This window comes from Protobothrops mucrosquamatus, unplaced genomic scaffold, assembly GCF_001527695.2.
Source record: "Protobothrops mucrosquamatus isolate PMUCROS unplaced genomic scaffold, P.Mucros_1.0 scaffold963, whole genome shotgun sequence".
NCBI classification, from domain to species: Eukaryota; Metazoa; Chordata; class Lepidosauria; order Squamata; family Viperidae; genus Protobothrops; species Protobothrops mucrosquamatus.
The window spans coordinates 127102-146031 of NW_015387207.1; the positions used below are offsets into that span (position 1 = coordinate 127102).

At 44.9% G+C, this 18930-nt stretch overlaps 1 protein-coding gene across 3 annotated transcripts; it reads right to left on the minus strand.

The window, feature by feature from the left end:
• Nucleotides 1–759: 759 nt before the first annotated feature.
• GALE (UDP-galactose-4-epimerase) lies at nt 760–18810 on the minus strand. Of its 3 annotated transcripts, none has more exons than XM_015819649.1 (11): nt 18765–18810; nt 9593–9719; nt 8057–8172; nt 6938–7051; nt 5475–5651; nt 5277–5390; nt 5122–5188; nt 4265–4350; nt 3874–3951; nt 3490–3604; nt 760–2994 (listed from the first exon to the last, which is right to left on the minus strand). In XM_015819649.1, exons 2-11 carry the CDS (start codon nt 9711–9713, stop codon nt 2939–2941), a joined length of 1044 nt encoding a protein of 347 aa, XP_015675135.1. In that variant the 5' UTR covers nt 9714–9719; nt 18765–18810; the 3' UTR covers nt 760–2938. The 3 variants fall into 3 exon arrangements, with proteins under 3 accessions (XP_015675135.1, XP_029140642.1, XP_015675136.1); XM_029284809.1 differs by lacking the exon at nt 18765–18810 and adding an exon at nt 18583–18720; XM_015819650.1 differs by lacking the exon at nt 18765–18810 and adding an exon at nt 14952–15068.
• Nucleotides 18811–18930: the final 120 nt, after the last annotated feature.

The following is an 18930-nucleotide window of genomic DNA, read 5'->3' on the forward strand; positions in this document are numbered from 1 at the left end:
AATGTTATTCTTTTCATAACTTGTGTCAGTTGTAGTGTAATGGGTTGAGTGGCTAGACATTTTTTTTGATAAAGATTCCCTTAAAAGCATTTTAATGCAAATCTATAAGTCTGCCTTTGGGGTGGGGAATTGTTCATGGCATTTTGGATTCTTGCTGTTGTGCTTCCTAACAGAGACAGAACATAGGCTTGGTGCACAGTTCATCAAAATCCATCCTCTCTGGCCTGAGATAGAGCAATTCTAAGAGCTGTTCCAGCAAAACAGATGTGGGGATGGGGAGGCTGTTGAATAAATAACGTGCTTGCTTTAGTAAAACACAACTAGTTTTTTTTTTAAAAAAAATAGAACCCCCCCTTTTCCAAGAATATCACATCACCATCTTAAAGCTCTTGAAACCGTTTTTTAATTTTATTTTTAAGTGAAACTCTCATGGCTCCAAAAAGATTGTCCATTCCTACTCTTGAAGCATCCAGAAAGGTTTTTTTTTAATTTATGTGCACATTAATATTAATCATATAACGTCAATGTTCTGAGCCTTGAAAGCTATTTAAATTTCTTTCAAGAGTTGTTCTTGAAAGTTGTTCTTATTCTCACAAGGCTAACATTAGGGGAAAACCAGTGTGATTTCAAAAGTCACTTGTGAATTACTGACCAGGGAGTGGGCAGAAGTCCTAGATTGTGCATAATAATCTGAAAGGCAGAAGACATAACCATAAAGGTTAAAAAGAAGAAAGAACAGGTCCATACTTGCTAATAATAAAAAATCAAAGTAGCTTTTAATGGAGGAATGGCGCAGGAATGCAAAAAAAAAAAAAAAGATAATTTATGGCCAAGCAGATAGAGTTGTTCCATCTTGCCCTTGCAAATTCCACAAATGTTTGTCATTTGTTCTTTTGGGTTAACACAAAGACTGGAATTTCATTGGATATGCAAGAATGGGTGGGGAAAAACTGTGAAGGAAATCTAGTCACTTCCTTAGTGGATAATCATGATTTATCGTAACATGATTTTGACCAAGTTGTTTGCGGTATGAAAATTAAAATAAAATTTGTCCTTACACTGCAAACTCAAATTGGCATAAGAAGCTAAACAAAAAATGGTAACCAGACAGAGCAAGATTCCTTAGGCTGCACTAAATGCTGTTTGTAAAGAGATGGGCATTGATTCAGAGCCTAAAATAGTGGCTTCCATTGGACACAAGATGGGAGACTGATTTAGATCATTTTCAACGTATCAAAACAAACCTGTAAATAGCTTCAACCTGCATAATGAAGTCATTTATACAGCCAAGGAAAGAGGTAGTGATTTGCAGTAGAAGCACATTGTCCCTACATCATAAAATGGAAGTGGGCAAAAGCAATTCTACTGTAATTGTTTTAAAGAGCACACCCGTCTGAAGTCTTATATTTGCAACATGAGCAGATACTTTCACAGCAACGAGTACTGGAATGGTCTTGTAGCCCACCACTCTCCACCTCTTACAAGCAGTCTCTCCCTCTCTGCTCTCTGCTAAAAGTTATTTTGGAGATGCTGTGTCAAACTTTCATAGCTGCCACTGCCTTGTCTAGTTTGATAGGCCTTTGAACCTTAACTGAAATGCTAAACTCAAGATATATTGTATTTCAAGAGCTTTGATTTTTCACCAGCTTTGTTATAAGGACCTGGCTGATGCTGTTGGCAGAAGAATCTGAATTCAGTTTAAATTCTGCACCAACAGTCACAGTATCTAATCATTTGAGTCCCTTGATCATGCAGAGCATCTTCTTTTATAAGTAGTCCTCCGCTCACGACTGGTCACTTAGTGACAGTTTGAAGTTATGACGGACCTACTGCGGGGAAGGCACTTCCGACCTGGATTTGAAGCTATGATGGTCAGGTCTATTCCCTCCCCTCAATTTCTAATCATGTGACTGTTCTTCAGATGCTTGGCAACCGGGCCACATTTATGGCCACCTGCAACATCCCTAGGTCACACGACCTGATGGCTTTCAGCAAAACCGTGCCCATAGTGAACCATTGGCGAACCACAAAAAAGTAGTAAAATTGATGCTTTATGGCTGTCACGAATTATGACTACAATGAGAGGCTCCATGATCGTCATGACAAGGACTATACTGTCTAGCTACCTTGCTGGCAGACCATTATGCTCTTCAGTTTTTTTTCCCAATGTACTATCAATGTAGTATCTTAAAGCATCTCTTTTCAAGATATTAGACATATCACTGCATGTAGTGCCTTTAGCTGTATCACTATCCAGAAGAACTTAAAAGGTTCACTAAGAATCTGTGATGTCTGTTTTAAAGACCAACCAGCCCAACAGCTTTTGGACTGTCGTCTGAGCAATGTTAAAATTTACAGCTTAAAGAGATACTTCCATTTCTATTATTTTGCTCAAAATAATGAGCGTACGGTTTTTATACTTTAGAAAAAGGAGTGGAGATAATGACAAAACCAACTTCACCACCGTCAGGCTTAGTTTTTTTTTTTTTTAACCATTTCTGTATCTTGGCTCTTCCACTCAAATGAAAGAACCAGGTCTCTGAAATCTTGCTCTCTTAACCCTAAACAGCTCTCGTCTCTTGAAACCAAAGAGTTGTGGATTAAATCCCCCCCCCCAAAGCCAACCAGGCTATAGAGAAACGTTTGGATTTTGTCCTCCTGTGACATGCAGCTAGGTGTCCCGCTGCTCCTAATTCAGTAAAAAAACACGTCCCCTCAGTCAGTAAAAAAGACTCCTTGAGTTTCTTTCTGGCAGAGAGATAGGATGAGGAGAAGAGAAGAGGCAACTTAAAGAGGGCAATGGCATCCTCATCTGGTGTGATGAGTCGGTTCCAAAAAGGAAAGAAGCATGGACCAGCTTCCTTTTTCAAAACTAGTCAGCCCTGGACCAGTGTGCCAGTGGTTGTACGTGAGTAGAACAAGCAGCATCTTCCATCTCCTAGTTCTTGCTGAAACCGATGGGATTCTGTGACTGCCACCGCCATAAGTCCTCACCTGAAAACAAGAGGGAGAGGAAGGAGAGTAGAGAGAGGAATAATAAGGGTCCGGCAAGATCAGACATGAGGAGGTGATAAGCCGCCTGGGAAAGCCAAGGGAAATCATCAAAACAATTAAAAAATATTAGAATATTTTGGACATGTGATGCGACACCCAGAAAAATACGGCATAGTCCATTTAATCCTCCAGGGAAAGATGGAAGGCAAATGAGGTCCCAGGCAGAAGAAGAACATCGTGGCTTCAAAATCTAAGGGATTGGTTTGGACAAAACTTAGCAGCACTTTTTCGTGAGGCTGCTAATAAAAACAGGATTGCCAACATGATCGCCAACGTCCGATAACGGATATGGCACAAGAAGAAGAAGCAGCAGCTTGCTTTTAGGTAGGTATCAAAATGTACTGGGAAGGATAGAGGTTGATTTCGTTCTCCAGTAGGAGGGGGAAGCAAAATGTTCCTTGAAAGATGAGCAGCAAGCAGAAAGTTTCTACTTACACATTTTGTCCAGGCCAAAGATAGCTTTCCAACCCAGCTCCCGCTCAGCTAAACCAGGATTTGCATAACAAGAGGCTACGTCCCCTTCTCGACGTTCAACGATCTTGTAGTTTATCTAAAACAAACAAACAGCCTGTCTTTATATTTCTGGGGAATGAGTTGGATACAAGTTGCTAAGATGCCAAGTGAGAGACTGGTTAGGTCCCAGGCTGATCATAAAAACTAGCAGAGCAGATGGTGGATTTCTGCTGAAAGCGCCAAGAGTCTGAGAAAGTGGACAGCTTCACAATAAGATCTCAAGGTGTAGGTCCCAGGCACTTTTAAGTCTTGGTGTAGGAGACCCGCATATTGGCTGCCGGCCCCTGCATCTCATCTTCAGCCTACCTGTCTCCCAGATGCCTTCTCCATGGCTTTGACCATCTGCAAGACCGAGTAGCCAATACCAGTCCCAAGGTTGTAAATCTGTAAAAATGCATATATATTTTTTTGCTCATCATTATATTCTTCTATGCTCCTCCTTTGCTGTGGGAAGCAAAGGAGAGCTTAAATATGAGAAGATTGGAGGGGATGGATACCCCAACTTGTTTTCAGTATGGGTCTAGCGGGTGGATGCAGAGGGTGCATCTGATTTAAAGCTATTGAGTTTGGTCTCCTGCACAGTAAGATCATTCAGAAATGAAATAAGAAAAAATAAGGATTATGAAGACACCCTTTGACCTTAGCAGGGCATTTTCCTTCTCAAGAGGGTGGAGACTTGTATAATGAACATCCTTACCTTGCATCCACAGTTCTCCTTGAGCTTCTGCAAGGCTGCAATATGGCCCTTTGCCAGATCAGTTACATGGATATAATCCCGAATGCCTATCAGAGAACAATCGGTCAATGTTCTGCTCACCCAGCTAATGCGCGTGTATTTCCTCATTTTTAGGCATGCATTCTCTTGGGCAAATACATTCACAATACATATTACAGATGACAAATTTTGCACATTAGGCCAGGGATTGCGTTAATAGTCGCTCTTTCCCAAGCCATTTAGGAAACCTGCTCAACCAGAACTGCCTATTTCTTGAGGCCAGGAGGAGCTCTCTAATAAATCTCAGCTCCCAGCAAAGAAAATTAGTATTTGAGACCCAGGAGGTGATCATATATAGTTCCATTTTAATTTAGCCCATGTACACCTTCATTGCCCCTTTAACCAGTAGTTTAGCAGTCAAGTAATTCTACCAGGAAACAGTTTTAGGACTTAAGTTAGTAAAATGTTGCCATCAATGGTACTCACAACCTCCCACTTCCAAATACATTTATAAAGCGCTTGAAATTTTATGAGGCTGTCAAGTCTGAAAGAGACTTCTGGCATAAAATCCTGGAATGTCTCAGAAGGTGATAACGGAATACTGAGCTTTGGGCTATTATGATTATGTCTTCCCAAAGGTGCATAGCCCTGGTTTAAGATAGCAAGAAAGTCCTGGTTTCAAAAGAATGGTGGACAATATATTCGCATCTTCCTTGAGGGAACGTTCCGAATTGTGACTCTTGCTTTTTTCACTGAGCTTCTCCACTCAGCCTTTTTTTTTTTTGAAGGGGTGTGTGTGTCTTTATTTTAAAGTTTGGATGATTCTGAGCCCCACACACCTGTCCCATCCACTGTGTCATAATCATTCCCAAAGACTTTCAGATGCTCTCTGCGCCCCACAGCCACCTGGAACAGGCAGAAGATGGAAAAAAATGAAATAAAATGAAAAAGTAAACTGATAGAGTAGCACAAACTCTTTTTAAGATCTGTGTACCTGGGCAACATAAGGCATCAGATTGTTTGGGATGCCCTGGGGGTCTTCTCCAATTTTTCCGGACTTGTGAGCTCCAATAGGGTTAAAATATCGCAAGAGAACAGCGTTCCACTCCTAGGACAAAAAAGAACACACCAAGTAAATCCGGTGGGACACAGCAGCCTACACGGGACTCAAAGTGCAGTGTTGCTCTCTTACTGGTTCCGCCTTGCACAAATCTTGGATCATCTCCTCAATGAAATACTTGGATTTGCCGTAGGGGTTGGTGCAGCTGCCGACTGGGTGCTTCTCGTCAAGAGGGAGGTAAACAGGGTCTCCATAGACTGTGGCTGAACTGCTGAAGACTATGTTCCTGACTCCGTGGGCTTTCATGGTCTGAGAGGCAAAAAAGGAGGATAGGGGCATTGTCTTACCTGAACGCCTTTTGTCAGCATGACGAGTGGAGAATCCACCAATGGGTTTTGCTTGTCTTCTGCTGCCCGTATAGACTAAGTCAGCCAAATTGCCACACCCCTCTCCCTGGAGCAGGACCCCAGTCTCGACTTAGTCTCTAGCCCGAGAGGACACATTCATCTTGGCTCCAGGATCAGATCACTAGACCAGGTCGTATTTTTAAATTTCTTACCTTTTTTCTAGTAAGGGGGAAATGGAAAACAAACGGCTGTTCATTTGCCGTCCCAGCTGATCGCAGCGCAGCTGCAAGGCTTGCTCTAGCCCCAGCACGATTGGCTGGGACGGCAAACGAACAGCTGTTCGTTTTCCACTTCCCCCTTACTAGAAAAAAGGTAAGAAATTTAAAAATACAACCTGGTCTAGTGATCTGATCCTGGAGCCAAGATGAATGTGTCCTCTTGGGCTAGAGACTAAGTCGAGACTGGGGTCCTGCTCCAGGGAGAAGGGCATGGCAATTTGGCTGATTTAGTCTATACGGGCAGAAGACAAGCAAAACCCATTGGTGGATTCTCCATCGTCATGCTGGAGAAAGCTAGATTCTGAATCAGGTCAGAGGGAGCAGATAAATCTTGACAACGGGGATAATATTCCTTGCCCTTGTTTTAATCCAAGCCAGCATGGCTCTGGATGAAGACTGGTGCAACTGACTAGTGGCCATCCCAGTGCTTAATGAGAGGATACTCTATGCCGTGGGTTTTTGGTATGGGGTCTTGTGTTAGCATCCAAGATGGCCTTAAAAGGTCATAATCAGTTGACCCCAACTGGACAGCTTCTAAATCTCTTGGAACCAATCTCCCACATTCTTCAGCCACGTACTAGTTGGGGGCTATAGAAGCTGAAGTCCAACAAATTCGGAGAATTTGGCAGGGCTCTGCTAAACCTTTGCAGGCTTCTGCTGTTTAACACATTAACAGTTGCAGGGTTTCAACTTCTGGCCAAGTGACTCGGACCTGTCAGCATTTGAGCCCTAGAAGTTCTGATCTGCACATCAGTGCAAATGACCAATCACAGGTCATAGTACTGGGAGTTGAAGTCCATGAGTCATAAAAGAGCCGAGGTTGCCTACCCCTGTCCTAGTATAAATTCTCCTGATTTGTGCTCTTAGAGCCATTTGCTGGTGATTGGATGAGAGTTTCTACCCCAGAACCATCTTCTACTGACTCTCTATAGTTAAACTTTCATTATAACCTTGCACAATGGAAACTCACCTCCAGCAACCGGATGCTTCCTGTCAGATTCACCTTGTAATATTCCAGTGGCATCTGAACAGACTCTCCAACGGCTTTAAGACCCGCAAAATGTATCACTGCAGAAAAGTGATGCTGGAAATGGAAGAAGGACCACAATAACGTCGCTGTTGTTTACTGAGAACAAAATTAACTTTCATTGTGTTTTTTTTTTCATCAAGTCAAGGATATTTAACTTCTAAATCAAAGAAGCCTATTTTTCAGTTGAATTATTTTAAGGTATTCTAAACCGGGAAGGCAAAAATATGAAGCCTGGATCAGAATGACTATTCAATACATGGCCTACGTGGTGACTACATTCCATCTCTAAAGGCTCACCAAAATAACCCCATAATATTCTCTGAGGCTGTTGTTTTTCCAGGAGTTTGGACGTATTTGTGTCTCATTGGTTTTTCTGCTCCTATTCCCATCTTTAAAAGTCCCACAAAGGAAAAAAAGGAATTCTGAAGAAGGAAGAAAACATTCAACAAATGCGAGGTGTTCATTTTACTGCTGAATTTCAGAAACACAATTCTGGACTCCAGGGCCACCAACATTATGCAGACTGCCCATTCCACTCTGACAGCTATCCACAGAGCACAAAAACACTGAGGTCTTTGCCCGTTTTTTGGAAAAAGGCCGATTCAGATGCCTTTTAACTGAGCTGACAATGCAAAAATCACTTATACAGTCTTTTATAGGCTGATTACTTGCCAACGCTTTAACATCCATGGCCTGAGAGCAGAGATTTCCCCCCAACAAGTATGGACTGAGTCACTTATAGTTTTTCCTTGCAGTTTCTCAGCACAACCAGCCACACTGGAAGTCAATGCAGCCACAAGAACATTGATGCACCATCAAACTATGGAAACTTTGCAGGATGTCCTTGGGCAGTACAAAAATCTCTCCCAAGATTGATGGGGGGAAGAACCAAAATGGATGACCATATAGGAAAAAGCAGATGAGCCTTTTACCTAGGCACAAATCGTGGTGCTGCTCAGCAGGCAAAAACTATTTGCAGAGCAGAAGTTGAGTCAGTTGTCATAATTGGTACAATGACAAAGGAAAGTTAAACCATCAAGATTAGCAATGTCGTCACACCTTTTTGAAGAGCTCCTGAAGGCCCTTCTCGTCAAGAACATCCAGTTCCTGGAATGGGATCTCCTTTCCCACAATCTCCATCACCCGCTGAATACTCTCCGGGACCATATTTTCTCCTGTAGAGAGAATTAGTGTTTTGATGCAATGCTGGGTGGACTCGGCCTCATGCCAGTCAGAAAGCTTACCATCCCATGCCCTTAGTCTGGATGCTCCTTTGGACCTTATGGATGGCCTAGCTTTTGACTGAAAACATTCTAATCTCCACCATTCCTGCTTCATAAGCCAAACATCTCCCCCTCTTGTAAACAGCCAGGTATGATCTCTCTCTCTGCCATTTGCTCAGAAATGCTCTGGTACTGTCAAGGCCTTTGAGGAAAGCAAACTCAAGAAGCAGTCCTCTGTATTTCTGAAGGATCTTCAGTGCTCACAGGTCATTGGGAGAGAATCTTGAAAGCCTCCAGAGCAATTATCCAGCTCAACGTATAGCTAGCATAATTAAGGGGGAGTCTCCTCCTTGCATTCACTTTCCTCCCCTGAACTCGACTTTTCTGTAATGGCCCTCTATCTTCCGTTAATATCTTTCACTCTTCTCCCTGTTTCCAGGCGTGTTAGTCATTCCATCATACATACTCCCTCTACCTCCATCCCAGTGGCTATCCGAGTAGGAAATGAGAGCATGACTAGGATCTGGCCTTTCTGTCAGTATTTTAAGGGATCAATAAAGGACATTGAGGGGTAGGCAACCTTGGCTCTTTTATGACTGGTGGACTTCAACTCCCAGAATTCCTGAGCCAGCATGAGGGAAACTTTGGCCCCTTCATGACTCGTGGACTTCAACTCCCAGAATTCCTCAGCCAGCATGGGGGAACTTTGGCCCCTTCATGACTTGTGGACTTCAACTCCCAGAATTCCTGAGCCAGCATGGGGGAAACTTTGGCCCCTTCATGACTCGTGGACTTCAACTCCCAGAATTCCTGAGCCAGCATGGCTCAGCTTGGAAACCTCTCCCTTTCCCCTCAGCATGGCTGGCTCAGGAATTCTGGGAGTTGAAGTCCACGAGTCATAAAAGAGCCACGGCTGCCTACCCCTGGTTTAGCCAATGTTTCAGTGCCACCCTGAGGCGAAAGTGAAATAATCCTTTCCTATGGGAGTCAGTGGTGAAGGCAACACTGTTGGCTCCCCACTCCAGCTAAGTCACAGTTATCTTAGTTGATAGACCCAGCCATAATTTGCAAGGCTGATGCAACTTACACACTGGGGCTTATTTGATTCTGGTTTAGTGCGTTCTATACAATTACTCATTGCGATTTGTATACCATGGATTATGATAACATATTACCTGTAAAGTATGTCATGATGATAAACATGGCTCAGAGCAAGGCCTGAATTCGGCCACTGGTCCAAGCAAACAATTGTTTGAACAGTCTGCCTGTAAACCAGGTACTTCACTGTCAATTTAAGGAGTCCTGCTTAATGGAAAACGACAGCTTTGGATGCAAACCTTACTGTCAACCAGCTCCTGGATACAGTCCTTACCTCGTATGGCATTGTGGAAGTTATCGATAACTACCGGGGTATAGCCAGCCTCAACCAGCTCCAGAACGCAGTGGCTCCCTATATAGCCAGCTCCACCCGTCACGAGGATCTTTTCCGACATGGTCTTCTGAAAAGAAACAGAAAAATCCTTGGAGGAAGAGAAAAACGGGTCTCTTTCTGGGAGTAATAAGTGCATTATGGAGATCAGGATGGGAAATTAATTTTCCCAAGAGGCCACGTAAGAAACTAGGACTGTTATGGAGGGCCAAACCAATAGGGCTATGAAGGTACATAGGCAAGCACGCATGCACATATATAAACTGGGGGGGAAACAGTCTCCTTCAAAATAAAAGCAATCCATGCAGGCTGGATAGGGACAGCCAAAGGGCTGGATGTGGCCCAGGGCCCATAAAATGCCCAGGTCTGATTTAGGCCAACCTGGAACACTCCAGATGTTTTGGGACTGAACATTCCAAATCTCTAGATTGGAATTCTGGGGATTGCGGCTTCAAGAAGTCCAGAGGGCACCAAAATGGGTAGAAGTGGCAATGCCTTGTTTCCAGCCTAGATTTTCTTGGTCAGATTCAGTGCTAATAGAAACCTTCCTGAGGGAAGTCACTCAAAACTAAAAGGTGTGAAGCATTCTGTCAGAATTCACAAATGTTGGTCCTAGGCTAGAATTCATCCTTGCTTATGCCAAAGGGAAAAAACGGACAGGTAAAAATCTGGACCAAGGCAGTCTGGAAAAATGGAGGTGATGCCTGGAGACAGTTCAGAAGCTAAGTGGTGAGCAAGGAGTATTTACATGGAAGCAAAAGGATGGGGCAGCCTGAGTAGCAGGGATACCAAAGGCCATTGCTCTGCAGAAATGAGAATTACACGTGTAGTAAGCTCTGAATGGCCTCTTGTCAAATATATATTCCAGTGATGGCAAACCTTTTAGAGACTGAGTGCCCAAACTGCAACCCAAAACCCACTTACGTATCGCCGGGTGGGTGTGGCCCACTCGGCGGGCGCAGCTACAGTGGGCTTGGCAGACTGGGTAGGCGTGGCCACTGGATGGGTGTGGCTGCAGTAGTCATGGCAGATTGGGTGGGCATGGCCACCTTGATGTTGCTTATGGGGAGGGACACCTGTGGGAGCCGGGCAGGGTTGGGGGAGATCCAGGGGGTCTCTGGCGGGTGGGATGGTGGGCTCCCCAATGGCGGGTCCAGGCTGGCTGGCCTTAGGCCAGTGATGGTGAACCTTTAGAGACCACGTGTGCTGGGGTGATGGCGTGTGCCCACAGAGAGGGCTCCGCGTGCCGCCTCTGGCACACGTGCCATAGGTTCGCCACCACTGATATATTCTTTCACCGTGCAAAGCTGTTATGAAATTACCAAATCAAATTTGAAGCATTTTGCATCAGTCTGATGAACTGATATTCCTGAAAGCTTTTAACAGCCTAAGGAACCCCCTTTATATAATACCCTCCTTTTCCATGCCTCTGTATCTTATAGTCATTTTTACCCTCAATTTGCAGAATCAATATTGACCTTGACTGGAAAAGAAAAATGTGGTTTACGCAAGTAAATATAACCTGTCCAAGAATAAGCTTTCTATAATAGAATCCTTCCCTCTTTGTCATCTATCTGACATTAATGGGTATTTCATTTCCCCAGATGTGCCACGTTCCATGCAAAAAGTAAGCAAACCCCTGAGCATAAATGGAATTCCCCATCGTTGTTTAATTAATGTCAGTTTCCACAAAAGTCCTGCTTGTCAGATGTTAACCATCTTTTATAGACCTCATCTATAACAAACTGGTAGTGTTTGCATTTGCACAATCCCACGCAACCAGTTACAGCCCTACTGGCTACATTTGTACAACATGCTTATTAATCTTGCTAAGTCTTTTTTTGAATTTAGTACCCTCTGTGGACCCAGCCCATTTGATTACAGACCCAGGAAATGGGTTCAGTAACCAAGTTACGTTTTGTTAAGAGATTGTGATAAATAAGAAAAAAGGAGACGGAACTGAAATATTTAGAGAACTCTTCCTCCCACCTATCTCTGGCCCGTTTTTTTTTTCACTTGGTGTCCTTATTGCCAGGGAAGGAAATTGCCACCGCCCGTGAGCCAGACACCAGATCATTTAAATGCTATGGGGTAGAAAAAATAATACTTTCCAGAATTTAGATTGAGAACTCCAAGTCCAATTTAGCTAAATATCACAGGGGGGGCAGGAGAAAGACGAAGCTTCTTAAACCCCTTTGTCAAAATAACATTTAACCCAGGACTGTTGTAGTTCTTTCCCCTAAAACAGTGATGGCGAACCTTTTAGAGACCGAGTGCCCAAACTGTAACCCAAAACCTACTTATGCATCGTCGAGTGCCGGGTGGGTGTGGCCCATTGGCTGGGTGTGGCCAGTTGGGTGGGTGTGGCTGTGGTGGTAATGGCAGATTGGGTGGGACTAAAAAGTTCAATCAATCAATTCCAACTTTGCAAGATCTTTTTTTTTCCCGTGAGAAGTTGAAATTGACTGATTGAACCTTTTTTTTTTTTTTTTGCACACGGCGGTGGAGGCCTAAAGCGAAAAGGTTTTATAAAACCCAGCTGAAGGCCTAGGACTGGGGCGACGGTGCACATGCCAACAGAGAGGCCTCTGAGTGCCGCCTCTGGCACCCGTGCCATAGGTTCGCCACCACTGCCCTAAAACCATGTCTTTGCCTGTTTCTTCTCCCTTCCATGCGCGGTCATGGACAGAGCCACTCTCTTTGCACAGAAAAGCTTCTGTCTTTCTGTTCCAGAAGTCTATTACTATTTATTTTCCAGTCCCGCAAAATAATATTTTTTTAGAACAGATGCACTTCAGTCTGAAAAATCACAAGGTTGAGGCTTTGCTGGGAAGAGGAGGACTGAAGTCAGAAGAGCTGCTGAGAAGAGGGAGGGGGCCACCTGGACAGAATTGCCCCCCCCCAAAGGCCCATGAAAAGAGAGTCTGTGTGCACACAGCCACAAGGAAAAGCATTCATCCTGAAATACTCCACCCACAGTTTGCACGCCGGTCAAAGTTTTAGGCTCGATCCTGTGTTCAGGCTCAGATTTAACTTCAACTATATATCTGAGCATCCAGATGTGGCTGGTTCGCTTTTCCTAGCACAGTGATGGCGAACCTTTTAGAGACAGAGTGCCCAAACTGCAACCCAAAACCCACTTATGCATCGTCGGGTGCCGGGTGGGTGTGGCCCATTGGTTGGGTGTGGCCCATTGGGTAGGCATTGACAATTGGGTGGGCGTGGCTGCGGTGGTAACGGCAGACTGGGTGGGACTAAAAAGTTCAATCAATCAATTCCAACTTTGCAAGATCTTTTTTTTTCCGCGAGAAGTTGAAATTGATTGATTGATTGAACCTTTTTTTTTTTGCACACAGCGGCGGAGGCCTAAAGCGAAAAGGTTTTATAAAACCCAGCTGAAGGCCTAGGACTGGGGCGACGGTGCATGTGCCCATAGAGAGGGCTCTGAGTGCCGCCTCTGGCACCCATGCCATAGGTTCACCACCACTGTCCTAGCACCTTAGTTTGCCTGTCTGTAAAATATACGGGTTTCTGGGATCCAGCCTCAATTCCTCACTCTTGCTTTCAAGATCTTCCTTAGCTTTCCCACTCCTCCTCTCTTAACTCCTGATTTCTCGTTAATTTCTCGCCCTCTTAACCTTTGCTCCTTCAACTCCAAAAGCCGTTGTCCAGGACTCAACTTTTTCCTCTTGCAAGGAGAAGGAATGATCTTCACCCAATGCTGTGTCATAGCTCCTTTCTTCCTCCAGCACAAGCCAATCCTTTCTCGGAAAGGTTGGCACAACTTCCAGTACAAAAAAATGGCACCAAGCACAACTGTCTCTCTGCGTGTACAACCAGATTGAGGCCTCATCCCTCCAGTGCCCGTTTTGCTGACTTTTAACTGCTCAATCAGGTCGACTGCAGGACAGTGGTGGGATTCAGACGGTTCGCACCGGTTCGGCAGAACCAGTAACTAAAGTTTGTTGAGTTTGGAGAACCTGCTGAATACACAATGCTTCTAGAAGCCCAGTCTAGGCCTCGGAGGCCTGGAGGAGGCCTCCCAGGCCTAGAATGGCCCACCGAAAGTTCATGGATGCCACTTCCAGAAGTCCATTCTAGGCCTCAGAGGCCTGGAGGAGGCCTTCCAGGCCTAGAACGGCTCACCGGAAGTTCATGGATGCCACTTCCGGAAGTCCATTTTAGGCCTCAGAGGCCTGGAGGAGGCCTCCCAGGCCTAGAATGGCCCACCGAAAGTTCATGGATGCCACTTCCGGAAGTCCATTCTAGGCCTCGGAGGCCCAGGCCTGCATCCAACAAGAGAGCTGGTTGTTCAGGTATTTCAGTCCCACCACTGCTGCAGGATGAAAGAGGTGGAGGGCGGGATACCATTCCCTTCCTGTGGTACAGCATTTCTCAGCTTTGGTTACTTTAAGACATGTGGACTTCAACTCCCAGAATTCCCCAGCTAACATGCAGCACTTGAATTCCAGGCATTTTAGAATGGCCAAGGTTGAGAACTGCCACCTTGGCCAAAACGGAAGCTCAGAGCACTATGAGCAGTTGCAATGTTTTCCTTCTTTTTTATTCTCCTGAGGAAAAAACCATCTGTCTGGCTCTTGCTTGCTCCTCCACCCATCAACACTCAGGCTGGGCCAAAATCACGCCGTCACTCAAATTTTACTTGCTTTAGATCTGCTGCCTCTGCTGAAGGGCAATTAAATCTTGTCTTCCAGGAGAAACCAGAGAGATCTAATCCTTCTGCAAACAGCTCTGTCCTTCTTGTCATTTTTAAAATATTTTAATTCCCTGGTTTGGTTTCTGCGTCCTTCCACACTGGTCTCCCTAGCAGATATTTAGCAAGTGGAGCTTTGCCTGTACTCCAAACCTCTTTTTGCTAGCGGGGGTGGGGGGGGAGTCTAATGTTCAGTGTTTAGTGATGCTTATCAGATATTTATTTATGAAATGTATTCGATTAGAACTATGTAAAATCCTGGCTATTTGGTTCCCATGCTGCCAGTAAGGTATAGAAGAGGTAAAAAAAAGGATCTGCAGCAGTTCAGTTCACTTTCTTCCTCCCTTTCGCCAATCTTTTACTTGGCTAAAAGCCAACCTGGTTCAGGATGTAGTGATTACTCACTATTTACTCAGAGGTATTGAAAACCAGGAAACGGAACACTTGGTATGAGTGGTGCAATGGGATGACAAAATATCCACCACTGGGAGAAGAGACCTGAGCTGGGTCGTGCTTTCCATAGCCGGATCCACGTGGGCAGAACAATCCACAATCAGACATGCAATTGCACTGCCAAGTTGGCAATACCTTGTTCACACCTGGGCCGTTTGCTGGAATCAGAACACAGGGTAACCTTAGCCAAGGGGCAGAATGACGTTACTTCTTTGTTTTATCCATCAAAGCTGAGACTTGCCCAACCGGAGCCTGGCGCAAAAAAAAATATTCATTCACATACAAGGACATTTGCTCGCCTGTAGGAGGAAAGCTATGGCAAATCGAGACAGCATACTAAAAAGCAGAGACATCACCCTGCCAACCAAAGTGCGTATAGTCTAGGCCATGGTTTTCCCAGTTGCAATATATGGCTGTGAAAATTGGACCCTAAGAAAGGCTGAGCGCCAAAGAATGGAGGCCTTTGAATTATGATGCTGGAGAAGACTCCTGCGAGTCTCCTGGACTGCAAGGCGATCCAACCGGTCAGTCCTAGAGGAGATCAACCCCGCCTGCTCTTTAGAAGACCAGATCCTGAAGTTGAAACTCAAGTACTTTGGCCATCTAATGAGAAGGAAGGACTCACTGGAGAAGGGCCTAATGCTGGGAAAGATTGAGGGCAATAGAAGAAGGGGATGAAAGAGAATGAGGTGGCTGGACGGAGTCCCTGAAGCAGTAGGCGTGAGCTTAAATGGACTCCAGAAGATGGTAGAGGACAGGAAGGCCTGGAGGAACGTTGGGGTCCATGGGGTCGCGATGGGTCGGACACGACTTCGCAACTAACAACAAGTCCAGTGTATCGGATGAACCAAGTTAGTCTATTTTTAAAGCAAGATTTAAAGCAAGCATTATAGTGAATCTAGCTGCCAGTGCTTGTTCACAAACCATAGTTAAAATAACTATCATCCAGTACAAGAATACAGGTTTTTTTGGGAACAAATTTATAGCATCCGTTTGAACACTGCTGAGAACTGTTCTTCAAAAAGTAGTAAGATAGGTCCAAAATAAAATTTGATTGCACTTCATTGATAGTAAAGTTAAATAGAGGGCATATTACTTATTCCATCAGTTTAAAAACGTTTCTCCAGTTTACCACACTATAATGTAACAATCCTGGGAAACCCATAAGGGACTTTAGAGCCAAAGCAATCCTGGCACTTCTGCTTAGGAAGATGCATGAACTCAACTGCAAGGGATTTGCAACCAGGAATTGGTCTGGAGGATCAAGAATTTTCTCCCACTTGCCAAGCCCTCTTTCCTTACGATGTTTAGTTTTATGCACATCAAGTATGATTGTCATTTTGCTGTGGCTCTTTTTAAACAATTGTATGCAAGAAATGTTTCCCTCTTTATCCCGGAATCAACCAGCCAATCCACATAAATAAGCAGACCATTTCATAGCTGAAATAGTTTCAGGCATAAAAAAACAGCTTCTTGTTGAAAACAGGACTTTCCACATTTCACATGCAAGAGTTTGAGACGGGATGTTTTGCACACTCTTATAAGTTGGTAGTATAGCTATTTACAGGGGTGCAAACCGTGGCTCAGACCATCATAGGATTCACTTGGTTAACACAAGATTAACTTCCCCACAACTAAGCTATAACTTTCTCCCAAAAGTGGCTGGAGATTTGCAGGTGAAATTACTAACCAAGAAGGCCTGTCCCCCCCCCCCATCTTTCAGGTTTTTAAGGGTGGGAAGAGCAGCTTCTCCACACTCTCAAATAAATGTGTTGAGAAAATAGTTGGTTTCTGGCTGCATCGTTGGGGGGGGGGGAGAAGTTTAGGGAGAAGATTAATAGTGGAACTGGAGCGATTTTCCTCCAGAGCCTCCCACTCTGATATTTAAAATAAATTGTACTAAACATTAGTCTTTCATTTTAGTAAGGGGACGGTGGAATGATGTGATCTCCCTGTGTGCTGCAGACTGCCCATTCCTGATTTAACACATTGGTGAGCCTTATAAATTTTGGTCTATTTTTAGATAGTAGCCATAATCACATCAACCAAAAGCAATGTACAATATGTGAAGTTTGTTGGGAATACAATATTTACTGGGGGGGGGGGGGAAGATATACTTATCTGCAACTGAAATTTGGGCAGCTGGATATGGAACTTTCTGCCAACTGTATACAGCTGTGTTATCCCCTCCCCTCTACTTTTAAATGACAAGTAATGAAAAGCTGATTTCACTCAAAACAACTGGCAGGGCCACACTGCTTTTCAAATTAATTGCACAGAGTTAAATCTTGCTCTTTCCCATTGTTTTCTTTTTATGCTTTATAGCGAGTTGTTTCAGTAGATTGCTTTTATTGCAGAGTTATACAACTGCATTTTTTTGACAGCCTTCTGCCAATCAAAAGATTGCTGTATTGTTCTTTTTGCTGTGCGGTGCTCTTCAGGAATGTAAGATCTCTATTAAGAAAAGTAAATCATAATGGATCCTATCCTATTACATCCCTTCAAACAAGAGCAGAGTGCCACGATATGCAAACTAAAGGTGCTACTCTGCTAATTCAACCTGTTCGGCTCTCCCCATACTGAAATGGTCAAATGGTCAATGGGAGCTATACAAGGCATCTCTCAAAAGACAATCAGCTTTTTTACATTTTCCCTATGTAAAAGAACAGCTTCCGTTCAGTCCTTCCAAAAGAAAAACTGATCACTGTTGGGATCACTATCTGTCCTCTTCCTCCAATACTGGATACCCTGTCTATGGAGATAGATTCTCAGTCATCCTTTGGAGAGCTAAAATGACAGAAGCAGCTTTGTACCCTAAGCGCTGCCCTGCCTGGATGTCTGCTTGGACACTCCCAAGTTGTGTGAAAGGAGTGGAGCTGTTATTGTAATCCATATCTTTGCAGCAATAAACTCAGCTCAATTCCCCCCCCCCCCCNCCCCCCCCCCCGCCCCAGAATGAAGCAGGAAAGGAGAGCCCTCTTTCAACTGGGAAGAAACCTTCCCTAAAAATAAAAAATAGGGAAGTGTGACCCTCACACTTAGCTGATCTTGGCTTCTCTCAGAAAATCTAACCAGGATTAGTACCTGAGGGAGGACTGGGACTGACTGGACGGGGATTTTAAAAACAAACTATTCTTTTTACAAGTTTGAATAGGCAAATTGCACATCCTCAAACTTCACCTAGCCGGCAGTGTTTTCTGCCTGCCTACAAGAGATGCTGCATTTTCTTCTTCTGACGATCCTTCTAGGTCAGGGGTAAGCAACCTTGGCTCTTTTATAACTCGTGGACTTCAACTCCCAAAATTCCTGAGCCAGCAGGAATTCTGGGAGTTGGAAGTCCACGAGTCATAAAAGAGCTAAGGTTGCCTACCCCTGGTCTAGGGGCAATGTTTCTCCACCTTGGCCGCTTGAACATGAGTGAACTTCAACTCCCAGAATTCCCTAGCATAAGCATGCTATGCTAAGGTACGCTGGGGAATTCTGGGAGTTGGAGTCCACCCCTGTTCAAGCCGCCAAGGTGGAGAAACACTGTTCTTGGGATACATACAGGATGCAGAGAGTTTCCCAAAAGCCAAAGAAAGCAGGCTCCATCACCAGCCCTTCCCTTCCCTTCCCTTCCGGCTGAAATACCTGCCTCCTGGCCAAGGCAGGGCAGTGAGAAGGGAGCTCCTGGCTTCCCTGAAAAGAGCCAGGCAGGTCTTCCCAGGAGTTGAAGAGCCGTCTGGAAGGGCAGCTGGGCAGCTTCCTGGCCCGTTTTCCGACCTACCTTTGCCAGCCAAGGCGGAGACCAGCATCGCCTCCCCGCCACGGTCTCCCTTCTTAGCCGGGCGGCAGGATTCCTGCCGAAACCTCACTGTCCCCGCCCATCGCAGTCCGTTTCTCCCGGGGGCGCCATTCATTCAGTCATTCACACGTGCAGCCCGCCCGCCCGCCTGCCCGCAGCCTCACCTGCAACTCCGCAGACTCCTCCGAGGTAGCGAGGTCGCCGCCCCTTTAAGGGCTTCTCCCGGACCCGCTCCCTTCTCCCCTTTAGGCCACGCCTCCGCGGCTCGCGCGGCCACACGCCGCCGCTTCCCCATGGAAACGTGTCACTTTTTGTCCCGCCCTCTGCCCA